The 18,680-nt window shown below is 36.5% G+C and overlaps 1 protein-coding gene across 5 annotated transcripts in view; it reads right to left on the bottom strand.

Annotated features, from left to right (window-relative positions):
- Positions 1–18,680, bottom strand: part of QSER1 (glutamine and serine rich 1) — a 74,310-nt gene that overhangs the window by 17,144 nt on the left and 38,486 nt on the right. For 3 of the 5 annotated variants that reach the window (XM_046684815.1, XM_046684816.1, XM_046684818.1), the window contains 5 exons: positions 13,942–17,628; positions 3,583–3,911; positions 2,515–2,631; positions 1,508–1,641; positions 463–680 (listed from right to left, as the gene is read on the bottom strand). In XM_046684815.1, coding sequence (XP_046540771.1) covers positions 463–680; positions 1,508–1,641; positions 2,515–2,631; positions 3,583–3,911; positions 13,942–17,628 — 4,485 coding nt within the window. The remainder of the gene's footprint in view (positions 1–462; positions 681–1,507; positions 1,642–2,514; positions 2,632–3,582; positions 3,912–13,941; positions 17,629–18,680) is intronic. The other 2 variants (XM_046684820.1, XM_046684819.1) reach the window with 2 other exon arrangements.

Genomic DNA, 18,680 nt, shown 5'->3' on the forward strand with positions numbered 1-18,680 from the left:
AACATATTCCATTTTTATATGGAAGTATATATTATTACATACATTATTCTATCCTATTAACTAGTTTCAGAGTTGCTGCTTCCTAGGCTTGTTTTATTCTTTTCTTCTGGCATAAACATAGACTCAAAAGTCTGGAGCTAGAGGACTCTTGGTCAACCATCTGATCTAACCCCATCCTGCCCTGAGGTGAGAGAACTGGCCTCACTAAGGCTAGAGCTCACAAAGGTCTTCTTCCAGTTCACTGCCTTTTCTGTCTGACAAGGCTGTATGAGTTGGCAAACTGTGCTTTCAGTTAGTGTGTTCAGGAATTGTGAATTTATTTTTATAAAAGCCTAAGCAGAACTTAACTAGGTAGCTAAATCCCCTAAAAAAAATAAATTTTGAATCGTCAGCATCACTGCTCCTCTCCATTTACGTAGATAATCTAGAGTTACCAGGGTATTCATTTCATGGAGAACTCACCCTCATCATCACTGCCACTAGAATGGATCTCAGGAGATGAGTCAGATTGGGAAGATGAAAACTCTTCTTTCCATTTCTTCCGTTTCTTTGGTGGTGGCTCAGCCTTTACTTTTAGCTGTTTAACTTTGGGTTTCAAGGAAGGGGCTTTTGTGGTTACAGGTTTTGGTGCTGGAGGATCAAAAGTTTTACTGCTGCTGCTTGGCTTAGCCTCAAGAGTTCTGCAACGTCACAAACAAACTTCATTAACACTGAAATACTATTAAAATAAATTAGACCAAAAGAAAAGAGAAACAGTGGAAAAGTTTATTTAATTACCTCACCAACATCTCCAAAATAAAGTCCAAGTCCTACACAAGGCCACTGGTGATTCCCCCAAAATTCTCTTGGAATATTCTTTAACCACTTACGTTCAACATTCAGCTATTAAAGGACTACTAGTTCAATCCCTATTTGTCTCTCTTCACTCTTCCCCTCCCTTTATGAACTGATTGTCCTCAATATGAGGCTGTACGACAGACGATTAATGGGCTTTAGGAAGTAATGCATGATAAACCCTTGATAGCCACATCTATCTCTGATCATCAGAAACTCACACAGGCTCCAGTGGTGACAGGTTTTGATTTAGAGACCCAACTGTATCTGTCCTAGAGCCCCTCAAGAAGATTTGCTGTAGGCCAGTCCTAGAGATTTGATTGGATAAAATTCCATCCTAAGAATAAGGTGGGCTGCTTCCAGTAAGTTGGAATCTTAAACTAGATCTTCCTAGCATCTGATTGAGAATATCTAGGGTCACATTCTCTTTCCCATACAGATCACAAGGAATGTGGCTAGGTCAGATTCACGGTCCAGACAATCCAGAGTCACATTAATATATGAGGATAATTCTACTATACACTTGCCTAGAGATGTACAGGTCTTATAGTCTTTTCTCAAAAGTTACTTCATTTTAAATTTGACATTCCATTATTATTTTCATTTTATGGATAAAAAGGGGGCTTCAGAAAGAGTGCCTTACTACAAGTATATTACATAAGAAAATAAATACCTGATAGCTTGTGAAGGCTTACTTCTTGGCTTTTTGGAACATACTCTGACATATTCCTTTTTGTTTGTGTTTTCAATGAACTTCACGTATATCTTTTTGTATTTACTCTTTGCATCTCCAAAATATCCAAGGTACTATGGAAAGAAACAAGGTACTAAGGAAAGGAACATTTGAATTACATAATTATACATTCTGTACATAAAATATTACTTTGTCGGCTTGATTGACTATCATACAGCTATCCTTCAAGTCTTTCAAATGCAGCTCTGGCCAAGCTAATTTCACCTGAATAAAAATGAGCCCAACTTCATTCATAAGTACAAGCCCCTACACAGAAGCAATCATCAGATGTTTACTTACTCAATGCTATTAAACTACCTAAGGACAAAAGAATAACTTCTATAAGTCTTCTGGTACATCAGGATGTTTGACTGGCAGAATAATCAATATAAGAGCTTCTGAGCTTATCTGAACTCTTCACAGACTAACACTAATTCCTTTCCTTTATTTAAAAAAAAAAAAACTTAAGGAACAGTATAAAGTGTTTTCATTTTAAGCTGCTGGTAGTTACACATTGAATTTATTTTAAAATCAGACTATTAGGGGCTGGCCCCGTGGCCGAGTGGTTAAGTTCACGCGCTCCGCTGCAGGCGGCCCAGTATTTCATTGGTTCGAATCCTGGGCGCGGACATGGCACTGCTCATCAAACCACGCTGAGGCAGCGTCCCACATGCCACGACTAGAAGGACCCACAACGAAGAATACACAACTATGTACCAGGGGGCTTTGGGGAGAAAAAGGAAAAAAATAAAATCTTAAAAAATAAATAAATAAAAAAAATAAAATCAGACTATTAGAGTATCATATACTCTGTAGTTCAAACTTTATGCTATTTTATATCAGAAATGCTCAATATAAAATATATTTAAATTTAAACCATTCTATATTTTCCCCAGGATCACTGTCAAAAAATAGTTAAGGGTAATGTAAACAAGCATTTTACTTACACTGTTTGTAGCAGCAAATTCTCTTTGCCCATCTCGAATTTCCGGAACAAACTTCTGTAATAAAGCTTTTTGTACTTTCCAAATAGCTGGGGGTTCTTTTCCTATTTTTAAAGCCTCCTGTAATAAGCAGAATTAATTACATTTATAAAAACTAGAACTTAGCCTAAATTTATAGAATCTTAGAGCTGAAAGGAATCTTAAAGACCTGTCTACCTCAACCTTTTATCTTTTACCTAGTTGACTTGCAATAATTCTCCTAAGCTGGCTATTCAGTCTCTGCTTAAATTCTTCCACAAATAGGGAGCACACCAACATGCAAAGTAGCCTATTACCCTTTCGTACAGCTATTGGAAAGTTTTCTTCTAGTGATATTACCATACATTATTTATGCAATTTTATAACATTATGTATATATTCAAAAAGACAGAAACAAACATGCTAAAATATTAACAGTAGTTAATTGTGAATGGAAGGAATATAGATTAATTTGATGTTATATTCCTAATTGTCCTTTTTAATGCCAAACCTCTCCATCCTAACCAAAGAATAAAATCAAAAACAAGCAAACAAAAACCCAAGAATCGGTTTTCTTGAACATAGCTAAAATTTTCTTGTATGAAATTGTAACATTCAGCTCAGGATTTTTACAATCTGAAATTATGAGAATAAGTCTAATTTTATTTTACATTATATTCCTGTTATTTTCTTTAAACTTTTAAATGAGATAAATGACCATTTTCTCCAAACTCCTAATAATACAAAGAGTTGGGAGCCTTGAAAAACATTGACATTTCAAAACTGCTCTAACTACTAGTACCTAATCCAACATACTGACTAGTCAGAAATATATAAAACTGAGATATAAGTTAAAATTATTTTAAGCTATTTTCTTTTGAAAAATATCTCACGTCTACTAGTGTATCATTTAACAATTACGACAACTTAGAATAATTATAAAAACCTAACTTTTGCACTCAAGTTAGACACATGCTATTAAACTCATCAAGAAGGCTATCATATGCACTCCCACTAAGCTCTGACCTTTATACCTGTGAACGTTCACATCACCTTAAAAGTCTCTATGTCTTCTATCTTTACCACAAATTCATCACGCTCCCTGTATTGGCCTTCGCCGCCGCTTTCCGAGTTCTCCTCATCTGTAAAACCTTCTATGGCAACAGAGTCCTGTCCTCTTGCAAACTGGTCTGAAGGAAGACCATCAAGTTCGATGGGCTTTGGGGGTTCTGCAGAGTTTATATTTTCCAGGATATTTACTGCAGATGAAGTAGAGTAGAGAGGTTCTTGCTTAACTGCACCCACAGTGGTAGAGGAAGTATTAGCAGTACCAGTGGTATTGGCAGTTGGGCTAGTAGTTGCCACCTGTAGGGCTTCTGAAACTAGATCAAGCAAATGCAAATCAGTAATACACATAATTAACCATTTACTTGCTCTGAGTAAAATCTGAACAGTTTAAAAAGAAAGACTTGGGTATTTTTGTCATCAAATTGTTTGAAACAATGAGACCCATAGTAAGAAACTAAAAACTGATTGTTAATTTCCAAGAATCAAAGTGGCGAGAATTACATCTGGATGACAAGCAGACTTAGAACCTCCACCAACCTACACTTACCCCTAACTCCACTTAACTAGCACAAAGAGACACAAAAGGGATGCAAGATACGGAAGGGTCAGCAGACCAAAGCTGTGAAGAATTCCTAGAAGAAAAGCCGAGTGGACATGATAAAGGAAAACAACACCCCAAAATACGTTGAAACAGCACTAGAAACTATGGAAACAGAAAAGATTATAAAGTAATGATATAAAAATTTGCTAACAAATAACTTAGATGAAATGGACAAATTCCTAGAAAAACACAAACTACTGAAAAGGACAAAAGAACAGAAAGAACATCTAAATAGACCAGTAACATCTAAAGAGAATAAAAGAAATTTTAAAACATTCCACAAAGATAAGCATAGGCCCAAATGGGTTCACAGGTGGCTTCTACCAACAATTAAGTAAGAATTAATACCAATCCATCATATATTTACCAGAGATTTGTATCCAGAATATATAAAGAACTCTTACAACCTCAATAACAACAAGACAAACAGCCCAACTTAAAAAGTAAGCACAGAGGGGCAGATATATATGGTGACTGACAAATAATTATGTACAACTGAAATTTCACAAAATTATAACTATTATGACCTCAATAAAATAAAATTTTACAAGAGTGAGCACAGGATCTGAATAGGCATTTGTCCAAAAAAAAAAAAAATTGTCAATAAGCAGATGAAAGGCCATTACTCATTACATCAATGCAACCTCACACCTGCCAAGAAGGCTATAATTACTAATACAGACAATAACCTGTTAGCAAGCATGTGGAGAAACTGGCACCCTTTTACATTGCTGGAGAGAATGTAAAGTAGTATGGCCACTTTAGAAAACAATTTGGCCATTCCTCAAAATGTTAAGCATGGAAGACAACATGATCTTATATATAGAAAACCCTAAAAAATCCATCGGAAAGCTACTAGAAGTAATCAACAATACAGCAAAGTTGCAGGGTACAAAATCAACTTACATAAATCAGTTGCATTTCTATACTCTAATAACAAACTAACAGAAAGAGAACTCAAGAACACAATCCCATTCACAATCGCAACAAAAAGAATGAAATATCTTGGAATAAATTTAACCAAGGAGGTGAAAGATCTATACAATGAAAACTACAAGCCTTTTCTGACAGAAATTGATGACGACATAAAGAGGTGGAAAAACATTCCATGCACATGGATTGGAAGAATAAACATAGTTAAAATGTCCATACTAACCTAAAGCAATCTACAAGTAGAGTGTGGTTTTATTTCTGGGCTTATTTGTCCTTCATTTTTATTGATATAAGAACTGAGAAACCTTGTTCATATAAATAATAGATGAATGAAGGAATAAAAGGGATTTTATTATAGCAATGTCACTGAATTTTGAAAATACTTTCTAAGTTACATGGCAAAACAAAGCACATAGCTATCTATGACCAAAAACAGGGATTCTGCCACCAGCAGACCCTGAGAAAAGGACAGAGTAAAGGACACACTACTCACGAGGGATGTAATCCCAAAGAGAAGATATGAGGGGCAGGAAGAAAGAAGGGCAATACGGTAAACACGTAAGTAAATCAAAATAAACACTGACTTTAACAGTATTAATGATGTCTTGTTGAGTATTAGAAAACTAGACAGAATTAAAATACATGGTAACAATAACATTAAAGTTAGGAGGAGTTAAATGGAGTTGTAGTGTTCCGAAGTCTTTCTATTATCCCGGAAGAAAGAAAGAAACATACCAACAGATTTTGAGAGGCTGAAAATGCATACTTTAATTCCTTTTATAACCAGGAAAAGAACAGATATTTCATAAAAAACAATCAAGGGGTGGGAGAGTAGGTAAGACAGGAATAAAACAAGACTATGTATTGATGGTTATTGAAACTGAACATGCAAAAATTGGTTTAATTATACCAATCTTTGTACCTTTGTTTACGTTTGAAAATTTCCATAATGAATATTAAGCAAATATTTTTCTAAAAAGAATATGTAACTTCCAAATTGGTAGAGGGAAAAATATCAATACTGTATGATACTCTTTATATGAAGTTTTAAAACAAACCAAACAAAAGAACAGTGTTTAAGGACGCATACACAGGTGGTAAATTACAAACGAAAAGCAGGGAAGTGAGCACCATCCAACCAAGACAGTGGTTAGTTCTAGAAGTTAAGAGTTGGGTTTAGGGGCTGGCCCCATGGCCAAGTGGTTAAATTCGCTCACTCGCTCCACTTCGGTGGCCCAGAGTTTCACTGTTTTGGATCCTGGGCACAGACATGGCACCGCTCATCTAGCCACCCTGAGGCGGCATCCCACATGCCACAGCTAGAAGGACCTGCAACTAGAATATACAACTATGTACTGGGGAGCTCTTGGAAAAAAAAAGAAGAAGAAGATTGGCAACAGTTGTTACCTCAGGTGCCAATCTTTAAAAAAAGAAAAAAAGAGAGTTGGGTTTAATTTAATACTCAATTTATTTTTGTACTTTTTTTGCTCTCTAGTGACTAGCATTTAACACCATAAATCTTCTTCTTTGCCCCACACTCTTGGCGCATCCCATTGGTTTCAAAATACAATGTTCTAGCGCCATTTCTAAGTGGTTTATCATTTCAGTTTTGGTTTCCTTTTTAAGCCATGAGTTATTTAGAAGTTATCAGAAATTATTTAGAAGTCTTAAAAATAACCTTATTTTTATTTGTCCCTTTCTTTTTTTCTTTCAGCTATTCTTTGATGTAATTACTGCATTGTCATCAGAGAATATGGCTTAAATAATGTCTGCATTTTCCAGTTTAGAGAAATTTTACATGTATATTTTCTTCATGTACGTTATATTACCATAAGTGAGTCACATTTCACAAGAAAAAATGTCCTTAAGGAAAAAAAATAGAGATGTGGAAAAACAGATTGAAAATGCTAACAACAATAAAATTAGTATGGCAATATTAAAAACAGAAATGGGAAATTAAATGGGAAAAAGGGAGATTTTATTATGATAAAAGGAAATTTAACTACAGTAAAATTTTAAGCACCCAATTATTTGGGTTAGAAACATATCAAGTAAACAGTGTTAGAAAAACAATAAAACACAGTGAGAAACTTTAACACAACTTTTCCAGTAATCAACACATCAAGCAATCTAAAAACAAATAAGGATAGGGAGGATTATTTTTAACTTTTCTATTAAAAATTTCAAACACACAAAAATAGAGAACACAAACCTTCACGTACCATAACCCAGCTGCAACCACCACAAACATTTAGGTATAGTTATTTCACCTCCTGTCACCTTTTACATTTGCTGGGAGAGTTTACCGCAAATTCTAGATCTGTCATTTACCTCCAACATACACACATAGGTTTTCTTAAATAACCTAATGTCATTTATTACATTAAACAAAAAATAAAAAGATATAAAGAATTTGAGCAATATTACCAAATAAAATCTATTAGCAGTTGGTACTCATAGAATATTTGCAAAAATTAACCACTTACCAAGCCACTAACAAAATTTCCATAAATTTCAAACTGCAGCCGTTATTTACCCTCAACCACAATACAATAGAGCCATAAATTAGTAATAAAGGAATATCAAAACAACAAGAAAAACTCACTAGGAAACAGACAAAAACTCATCATCCTTAATAACTTTTGGGCTAAAAAGGAAATCAAAACTGAAATGACAGATCATTTAGAAAAGACAGTGAGAGGATTATAAATTAAAACCAGAGGGTAGAGCCACAGTGTGCTGCCAAGAAAACTTACACTTTAATGCCATTAATTAGAAAGCAAGCAAATAACAAAAATAAACTAAGTAATAAACTCAAGAAGTCAGAGAGAGAATACGAAATTGAACCTAGGGAAGATAGGGAAACAGAATTCGTAGAAACAGAAATTAAGAAAAAGTGAGTGAAAAAATGATAACAGGACCAAAAAAAGAAAAGGACATCGGTTCTTTGAAAAGAACCATTAAATAGGCAAAGCTTTCATAGACTGGTAAGGAAAAAGATTCAAATAATCATTTGGAGCAAGAAAGAGAACATAACTACAAAAACAGAGGAGACTAAAGCTTAATAAGGAATATTATGTACGACTGTGTAACACCAAATTTTAAAATCTAAATGAAAGGGATGATTTTTCTAGAAAACACACCTTTCTTAAATTGACCCAGATAGATCAAACTACCTCAGGAAAAAACTGGAAAGCCCCAGATATATTCTTAGAAAGTTCTACCAAATGCCTACTGTATGTAGAAAATTTTTTCAAAGCTTAGATAAAGAAACCTTTCCCAATTTATTTTATAAGACCAACATATTCCTGAATACAAAAGTGAACAAGATGAAGACAAAAAACATTACAAGCCAATCTCACCTATGAATCTAGGTGTAAAAATCCCCCCCAAAATAACAGCAATTTAAAACTTGCAATGGATTAAAAAAATTCATCATGACCAAGCAGAGCTCATTGTAGAAAATTTTTTTGAAAGGTTCAGCATTAGGAAATCAAGTAAGATTAATGTGGGAAAAAAGAAGCAGATTTATCAGAAGAAATTCAAAAAGGCATATGACAAAATTCAATACCCATTGTTAATTTTTTTAAAAAATCTTAAAAATCTCAAAGCAGAAGGAAAGTTTCCTAAAGATTACAGTATACCAGAAACTGACAACAAATATATTTCAAAGTCAAACCTACATATTTTACTTAACATCAAGAAGGAAGTCAGGATGCTTGCTATCATTGCTACTATTACCAGAGGCCTGAGCCAATAAGATGTTACAAAAAAATGAGGAAAAGAAAGATAAAACTACATTATTTTTAGAAGATACAACAGTCTACCTAAAAATGCAAGAGAATCAAGTGGAAAAACTGTTAAAAATTCAACCAAAATGCCAAACACAAGATGGAAATATGAAAATCAATCATTCCCATACATCATCAGCAGCCAATTAGAAAACAGCATGGGGAAAATCATATTTTAAAAACTGCTAAAACTATAATAAATAATATCTATGTGGAAAAAATGATATAATGCTAAAAGACAAATAAAATCTGAATAAGTAGAAAAACATTTTCCATAAGTGGATGAGAAGACAATATTGTAAAAATATCAATTCTCCCTTAAAATTAATTTATGAATTCAACATAATCTCCAAACATTGAAGGGGCCTACTGGCCCATTACAGGGCAATTTGAGCATCAGAAATAATGACTGTAATTGATAAGAAAATGAATTTTTAAAAATTCACGAAAGGGTTCTGGTGTCTACCAAAAGGAAGTAAGCCCACTAGAGGCTATTATCACCCACTTATTACAAATAAAAACTCCGGACAAAATGTAACACACAACTCCCTAAAGACTGAAAAGTCAGTAACAGCAGGCAGATTGGGGAGGGAAACCCAACCTCAAATAACAATACATGGAGGTTTCCTCAAGTTCTTTCCTCTCTTACCACCTGGCATTTACCAGAGTTCTGCACAGGGTGACCCCTATGCAGAACTACACAGGGTACAGACAATAAAAACTCCAAGAAAATCTGTTCTTTTGGACAGATAAGTGGGGAAAGGAACCCCATGCAAGGTAAGAGTGTGGGGGCAACTGCCATTTCTTTTTTCTCCTCTCTCCCGGCTCTGCTCAGAGGGCAATGCAATGCAGTGGTGATGAACCAGACATCTTAACCCTGACAGGACACTGGTCACTTTGGTATTCAAGAGGAATCTAAAAAACAGGGCCCCTAGCCAGCCCTGATGGCCTAGTGGTTAAAGTTCTGCACGCTCCGCTTCAGCAGCCCAGGATCAGTTCCCAGGCATGGAACCACACCACTCGTGTCAGCAGCCGTGCTGTGGTGGTAGCTCACATAGAGGAACTAGAAGGACTTACAACTAGATTATACAACTGTGTACTGGGGCTTTGGGGAGGAAAAAAAAGAAGATTGGCAACAGGGGTCAGCCTGGTGGTGTAGTAGTTAAGTTTGCACACTCCACTTTGGTAGCCCAGAGTTTACCAGTTCAGATCCCAGGCATGGACCTACATACTGCTTATCAAGCCACACTGTGGCAGGCGTCCCATATATAAAATAGAGGAAGATGGGCACAGATGTTAGCTCAGGGCCAATCTTTCTCAGCAAAAAGAGGAGGATTGGTGGTGGATGTTACCTCTGGGCTATCCTTCCTCACAAAAGAAAAAGATTGGCAACAGATGTTAGCTCAGGGTGACTCTTTCCCAGAAAAAAAAAAAACCATGGGTCTTATAATTTAAAAAACGAAAAAAACTGTGGTTTGACAAGTGTAAGGAATGTTCTATATCAATTATATCTCAATAAAGCTGGGAGAATAAAGTGTAGGGGGATTCTCTGTTCTTTCTTTCTCTTCTCTCACTGCAAAGTCCCAACGGTAGTCCTAGTTGTACAGACTGTGTCAAAGCATGGGCAGCTAAAACTACAAGAAAAATTCCAACTTTCTAACTAAATGACTAGGAAAGGAAACTCTGGGAGCTGGTTAGTGTGGGGAAATTCCCAGGGAGGTGAGAGTAGAGAATGGTATCCTCTAATTTTGTGTATGAACCCACACAAATCCCAGTTTCATGCCTAAAGTGCACATATGCAGAGTAGATCCAAACTAGGAGAGTAAAGCCTTTGAGATTTAAACTATGACAAAGTCTACCAACCACCCGAGTTCCAGACTAACCCTGAGAAACACCCAAAGCAATAGAGCAAAATCTCTGAAAACTGAACTAATACTAGAATCACAACTCAAAGGTGAGACAGAACTCATGCTCTGACTGCCTGCTAAAACAAAACAAATCAGTATGCTCCAGAGAATTTTAATAGAACCCACAGTCTTACAGTATAGTACTCAAAATGTCCAGGATACAATCCGAAACTGCTCAATAAACAAAGAAACAGAAAAATGTGACTAATTCTCAAAGGGAAAAGATAATCAACAGATACCACTCCAAGATGACTCAGATGTTGGAATTATCAAAGACTTGAAAAACAGCTATTATAATCATACTCAATGAGGTAAGGTGAACATACTTTTGAAATGAATGGAAACATGCAAATTCCCAGCAGAGAAATAGAAACTAGAAAAAAAGAACCAAATACAAATTTTAGAACTGAAAAAATATCTGAAATAAAAAATTCACTGGATGGGCTCAATAGCAGAATTGAGAAGGCCAAAATGTCAATAAACTTGAAGACAGACCAACAGAAATTATATAACCTGAAGAACAGAGGGGGGAAAAAAAGATGGAGAAAATGAACAGGAGCAATATCAAAAGGTTTTACATTCGTGTCATTGGAGGCCCATAAGGACAGAAAGAGGTTGGTGCAGAAAAAATAATGCCTCCCAACTTCTCAAATTTGGTCAAAGAAATACATTTTACAGATTAAAGAATCTCAGTGAACTCCAAACAGGATAACCCTTATTCCAGACAAATAATTACACTGCTGAAAACCAAAGAAAAAGAAAAGGTCTGAAAAAGGAAAAGTTCTTTGGGCTGAAAGGAGATGATACCAGAGAGAAACCTGGAACATCAGGAATAAAGAAAATGCAACAGAAATTATAAATATCTGGCGAAATAGACTATTTTTCTCCTCTTAAGTTATCTGAGATACATACGACCATTGAAAGCAAAAATTGCTACTCTATCAGAGTTTCCAATATATGTGGATGCAATATATAGAATATACGTAACCTAAGAGTAAAAGGGTAAAAGAATCTGTATGGTTTTTAGGCTTTAACATTTTACTTGAAATCATAAAAATATTAACTCTAAGTGGATTGTAATAACTAGGTCAAGCACTAAAAACATAATACAAAAAAGCAGAGCCCAAAAAAGCAGAGTTAAATTTAAAAATGAATACTAAAAATGCTTAATTTTTTTAGAAAAAAGATAAGAGAGGAAACAAAACAGAGGGGGAAAACAGAAAACAATAAAATGGAAGATATAATTATATCAATAATTATATTAAATGTAAATGGTCTACACATACCAACTAAAAGACAGAGAATGTGAGATTAGAGTTTAAAAAGACAAAAATGAAATATATACTGTCTACGAAATACCCACATTAAATATAATTGTCACAGATAGGATGGAAAAGATGTACCACGCAAACACTAATCAAACGAAACCTGGAGTTGCTATGCTGCCAGCAAAGCAGACTGCAGAATAAGGATTATTACCAAGGATAAAGGAGGACAGTATATACTGATAAAATGTTCAATTCTCCAGGACTTAATGATCCTAAAGGCATACACACCTAAAAACAGAGCTCAAAATAAATAAAGCAATAACCTATAGAAATAAAAGGAGAAATAGTCAAAACCACAAATAGAGACTTCCGACCTCCTTTCTCAGTAACTGACAGAACAAGTAAACAGATAATCGGCAAGGATATAGAAAACCTGAGAAACACTAAACACCAGCTTGAAGTAATTAACACTCATACAACAATGAACACAACAGAATACATATTCTTTTAAAGTGCAAACGGAACATTCATCAAGATCAACCATATTCTGGACCATAAAGCTAACCTTAACAAATTTAAAAGAAATGAAATTATACAAAGTAGAAATCAATAAACATGTCTGGAAAATCTCTAAATGTTTAAAAATTAAACAATATAATTCTAAATAACTCATGGGATCAAAGAGGAAGCACCAAAGGGAATTTTTAAAATTTTGAACTGAAAGAAAATAATAAATAATAAAATAAAATTTGTGGGATACAGCTAAAGCAGGGCTTTAGAGAGAAGTTTGTAACATTAAACGCTTACAGCAGCAAAGAAAAGAGGTCTCAAATCATCACGCTAATTTCCCTGTATAACAAAAGGAGAATTCTTTGGAAATGTATTAGCAGACATTTATGCTAATTGATTATATGGGAGACCAACTGTTTCTATATCACTTTAGTAGTTAAAGATAGTCTCAAGTCCAGACAGAAGCTAAGAAATATATCACAAAACAAAGTTTAACTCTTCAAGCACCAATCTATTTACACAAAAGAGCTAGGCAGGAATACAGGCTCCAGAATGAGACAAACCGAGCTCAGACTGCAGCTCTGTCCCTTACCAGCTGCATGGACTTGGGTAATTCATTTACTCACTTATATCATCTGTAGACTAGAGATGACAATGCATATCTCACAACCGTGCCACTAGTTCCTGGCACAGAGGTGGTAGCTATTTTATTGTTATAAATATTTTTTCCTTAGTATATTCCTTAAAATAGCAACTTTTGTATTTGTCAATTGTTTACATCAAGCAGCGCTTCTTAAAACAGTTCCTGTAAATGTTCCCTTAACTACATAGCAAAGCGAAACACACACCCAACGATTTGGGCATATAGTCTGGAGCCAGCACAAAATTTTTAAATTTTATCTTAATTATACTAATGTGCATGCTGCAGACAACATAACCATATTTAACAGCAAAATGTTAATGTCCAGGTAAAATCAGCATACCAAGAAAATATGCCATTTTATACTACAATAGGACCCCCAATACAACGCCTCATATCCATAAGCCACCTCAAGATGTCTCAAATTAGAGAAGTCAGGATAGCATACTATGTAAGATATGTTGCATGTGGTAAAAAGCCAAGAAAAACTAGAACTACTCAACCTAAAACCCAGAACTTTCCTAGGGGCAAGGAACATTTTAAAAAATAAGTCCCTAGGATACCTACCCATGCATTTTATCCTGAAAATTTATTTGCAGACCTGCTTCAAGACAAAAAAGCTTAAAATACAGTCAATAGCCAGAAAAATAACAGTGGAAAGCCATAATTATGAATCTAAATTTTAAAACCTCACCCATTTTCTTCTTTTTCTCAGAAGCAGTATCCAAAGTAGTTAAGGTAGTAGAGGCGCTTTTACAAACATCATGACTGCATACTCCAGGATCCTCTTCATCAGAAGAAAATGAAGATAAATGCTCTAAGTTTTTAAGTTCATTATCAACTTTTTCTGATGGACTGTGACGCCCAGTTTCAGACGCTAACAGTGTTGCTGATGAAGTCTTTGTAAGTGGCGGGGGACAAAACGTACGGACAATCTGGGTCCCTGGTCGTCTAGTCCTGTTAGGCATTCGGACAGCAAGAGTGGAAAACTGCTGCTTGGGACCAGATTTCAGAAAATCTAAGAAAGAGGCAATAAATCCTGTCTTGACTTCTGGTTGTTTTTCCTCTACTTCTTTGATCTTCTGTCTCATTTTCTCTTGATGCTGATAACCATCATGGCAGCTCTCCGAGGGAGGAGGAGCATATGGCAAATATGCATCTGTCCCTCTTGGATTCTGGCGCTTGCCTTGGGCAGGTCTTTTCAGCTGTTTCTGGTTATTGTTGTCTTCCTCTTTAGTTTGCCCTTTTCCTTTAGTTTTTTTCTTGTGAAGGTTAAAATGCATTAAATCTTGGTTTTCGTCTTCAATCTTGACACTGACTGCCTCCCCAGGTTGGGCCATGGTCAAGAGTGCAAGCGCACTCCTCGCTGGGTTCACTGCCACCCCACTGTCATCACCCCCTAAGGTGAATTCACTCTCTGATGTAGCACTCTCTCCACTTATACTTCTGCTACTAGAAACAAACTCTTGCTTTCTGTTATTATTTAATGTACTATCAACAAGAACTTCACTATCTTCTTCAGATTCATGACTGGTAGCAGGCTGTTTCTTGAATGGGCCAGAAGTTTGCTCCTGGACTTCATGACTTGGTCCAACCACTGGTGAAGTTACTTTAGATGCTTTATTTTGGCCAGGTGTTTCAATGTGCGGTTGATCAAGAGTCATTTTGGACTGAAGGGCAGGTACTGGTGAAAGGTTTATGGTAACTTGATTTCCATTTAAGGGAATATCATTTATACTCTGTGGCTTTCCTACTGTAGCTGTTATGGAGTTAAAATCTGAAGCCACATGCCCGACATCTAACGACGGCTGAAAATGAGATTTAGAATCACCATCTTCAACAGCCGGAATGGTTTCATTTGAAGTTGACTTGGTAAAATCAGAAGGTGTAACCCCACAAGCTGCTGCTGTAGCTGCTAAAATATCATCTACATTTGATAAAATATGTCGTTCATCACTGAGAAGAATCGCCTCTGGGAAACATATTGAGCCAAGAGAAACAAAATGATTTTTTGAATCATGTTGACTTGTTTCACTAAAGTGGCCCTTTGTTGTGAGATGCTGTTGCAATGGTTTTGAAGACTCAGAGAGGTCCATTTTCATAATGTCAGAATTCTGAGGATGGAGTTGCTGCTGAGAATGATCAGTATTGCTCTGAATAATATGACCATCCATTTGAAGGAAAGGATGTACTATTTGTTGAGGACTTTGAACACGCTGTAGTTGTAAAGATGCCTTTACTTGTCCTAAACTTGCCTGCAGTATTGACTGCTGAAGAATTTGTAAATCACAGGCAGAGTCTAAAAGGATCTGTGTGTTGGGAAGAGATGCCTGATGGCCATGCCCTAAAGCATGATTGGGAATTTGAATCTGAGATGAGGCATTAATTATTTGATCATGTTGCTCCTGGACCTTTGTTTCACGTACCTTATGTATAAGAGAATGCTGCTGGTTTAGGTCTTTATTATTCAACCTTACTTGTGGAGTTTGCATTAAATTAGTTGCCTTCTTAATATCAAGGGGTGCTGCATTATTGACTTGGCCAATTTGTTGGTTAAGTTGTGTCACTGAACCAACCACGCTTTCTTCTTTTTTTGACCCTTGTAGGGCAATCCCAACAACCTGATCTTCAGGACGAGAATTACTTCTGATTACACTCTGAGAATATCTGTCCTCTGCCTTTGACACCTTATAAGCTGATTCTTGAACAATTTCCCCATCAGATAGGCTTTGGGTTGATGACTCAAGAGATACTTGCGGCTGTAATACCTGTAACTCTTGCATTGCAAAATCATCTTGCTTTGAAGACGTGTACACATTCGAGTCAAGTTTTCTTTCAGCGTAAGACTTTGGATCGGGGGAAGGTATGTTATTCTGTAATGTCCGACAATGAGTAGAGGATGCAAAAGATGATGACTGGACAGCAGGCAAAAACTTTTGAGACTGGGGAGATGATGACTCTTGAGTCTGAGCATTTTGGGAAGAATGCACAGAAATATAATTCTGGGTTGGGCTAGAATCAGGCAAATTCTGAGCCTGAGAGGTGGAAGAATAGGAAAGAGAAGGGGCTGTTAATGTTAGGGACTGCCCTGAAGCATAGCTTTCCGAAGGACTAACAACTGACAAAACTTGTGATTGAGATGAATAACTAACCTGTGTCTGGCTAACTGGTGATAAACCCTGAGAGTGACCAGATGAATAACTTTGTGACTGGCTAGCTGAAGACAGATCTCTTGTCTGAGCAGGGTAATTCCCATTTGTAACTGAAGATAACACCTCTTGCTGGCTAGAAGAATAATTAAGTGTCTGATTTTCAGAACTTATAGTCTGAGATGACCCAGAAAAGGCCAAGGTTTTATATAAGGATGGCAACTTCTCAACTTTGCTGGATCTATAAACCTGTGAATGAACAATCGATGGCACATTATGTGGCTGTACTAAGCCATAATTTTGGGACTGACTAACTGATAAAAGGCTTGGTAGCTGTGCTGTAGAATAGATCTGTGCCTGGCCTGATACAACAGAACTCTGGTTATGTAAAGGTTTGGAATAGCTTAGTGTTTGTACAGGAGGAATTATACTTTGAGGTTTGGGGGTCTTAGCTGATGTTAGTGGTTGTTTTGAAGAACAGCCTTTCACTTTTGTAGTAGAGGGAGGATATCCTGATGACGGAATTGCAGATGAATAAGACTGAGCAAGTTCCACTGAGACCTGAGAGGTCTTCTGTTGCAATCCTCCACTGCTCACCTGAGAAGAATCTCCAACTGGGCTACAGGATAAAGAGGACTGCCTGCTTGTTTCCTGAAAATTAACTACACCTGCACCTGACAGATAACTATGTAAAGGATGCTGTGAACCAGTCAGTTGTGCCTGAACAGACTGGGTACCTGAAGGCCGCTGATGGTGTTTAATAACACTACATTCTCGAAGAAGAGCTCTTTCAATGGAAGCAGCAGAACTAGTAAAGAGAGTTGAACTGTAGGCCTGAGGAGTTTGCTGGGCTCCCCCAACTGCTGAAGGCAACAAACTAAACTGAGGTTGTAAAAGATGGGGTGCAGACTCTTGAGCTGAGCGGTATGTTGAAGACTGAGGTGGTGTGCTGTTACTTAACGCAGAACCTCCCAGGCGCTCAAATGCCAAAGCAGCTGGAACAGTTCCCTGGGAAGTTTTGATTTGCAGCAAAGGGTCATGAGGATTTAAAATTCCATTTGACGTAGTGTTAAAAGTTGAATCCTGAAGCACCAAAGGTGAAGTGGTAGCAAAGTTTCTATTGCTGAAGGCGGTGGGATGCTGATAAGCAGAGAGGGCAGAGGGTGGAAGTGTTCCAGTGGTTGGCAAAGGTCCACTAACAAAGAGCTCAGCTGCCACTGAGGAATGCACACCTATGAAGAGAAAACATGAGGATGTTTATGCAATTACAGCAAATGCTTACATATATGTTTTCATACTAGAGACTTAGATAACTTATATAACCTTCAACTCATCAGAATCTCTGTAACACGGAAAAGCCTGACAAATTAGTTCTGTATGTAACTTTTGAAAATTATATTTCAAAACAGCTAGCTAGCTTAAAGCAAAAACAAAGTTACAAAAGTATCAGCAATTCATATCTATAATTGTTATAAGAATATGAGTTTATACACAGTTAGATAAGGCCATTTGAAAATGAAGAAACCAGCAAAAACGTGCAAAATCGGGGCCGGCTCCGTGGCCAAGTGGTTAAGTTTGCGCACTCCACTGCGGCGGCCCAGGGTTCGGATCCTGGGCGCAGACATGGCACTGCTCGTCAGGCCACGTTGAGGCGGCATCCCACATCCCACAACTAGAAGGACGTACAGCTAAGATATACAACTGTGTATGGTGGGGGGGTTGGGGAGATAAAAGCAGGAGCAAAAAAAAAAAAACATTGGCAACAGTTGTTAGCCCAGGTGCCAATCTTTGGGGGGGAAAAAAATGTGCAAAATCTCTGGTGATTAATTTACCCTGAAACCTCAAGGCAAAATACCAATGGACAAACTAAAATGTTCATAACATTAAAATTGAAACTAAATTGTTTACATTTAACAAGATAAATCTAAAAATATTTGTAAGGTTAACACTACAAAGTTTCTTTTATCAAAATAGGCACATTTCAAAACTGTCTTGCATTTCAAGTTTTGACTTCCTATGAACAACTTCCAATAAGAATAGAAGCATGCTTATCATAAAAGGCTGATCAGAAATCAATAAAGTACTTTCAAGAAGAGATTGTTAACATTTCAGGACAACATTCCAGCCACGCACAGCAAAAGTAAAAACCCGTACAAACTTGTAATCCAAAAGTTCCACTACTAGAAATATATCTTAGGGAAATAAGTGGACACAAAGATATCTGTACATGATACTCAGGCATACCTTGTTTTCTTGCGCTTTGCTTTACTGCACCTCATTGATA

This window comes from Equus quagga, chromosome 14 (genome assembly GCF_021613505.1).
Source record: "Equus quagga isolate Etosha38 chromosome 14, UCLA_HA_Equagga_1.0, whole genome shotgun sequence".
NCBI classification, from domain to species: Eukaryota; Metazoa; Chordata; class Mammalia; order Perissodactyla; family Equidae; genus Equus; species Equus quagga.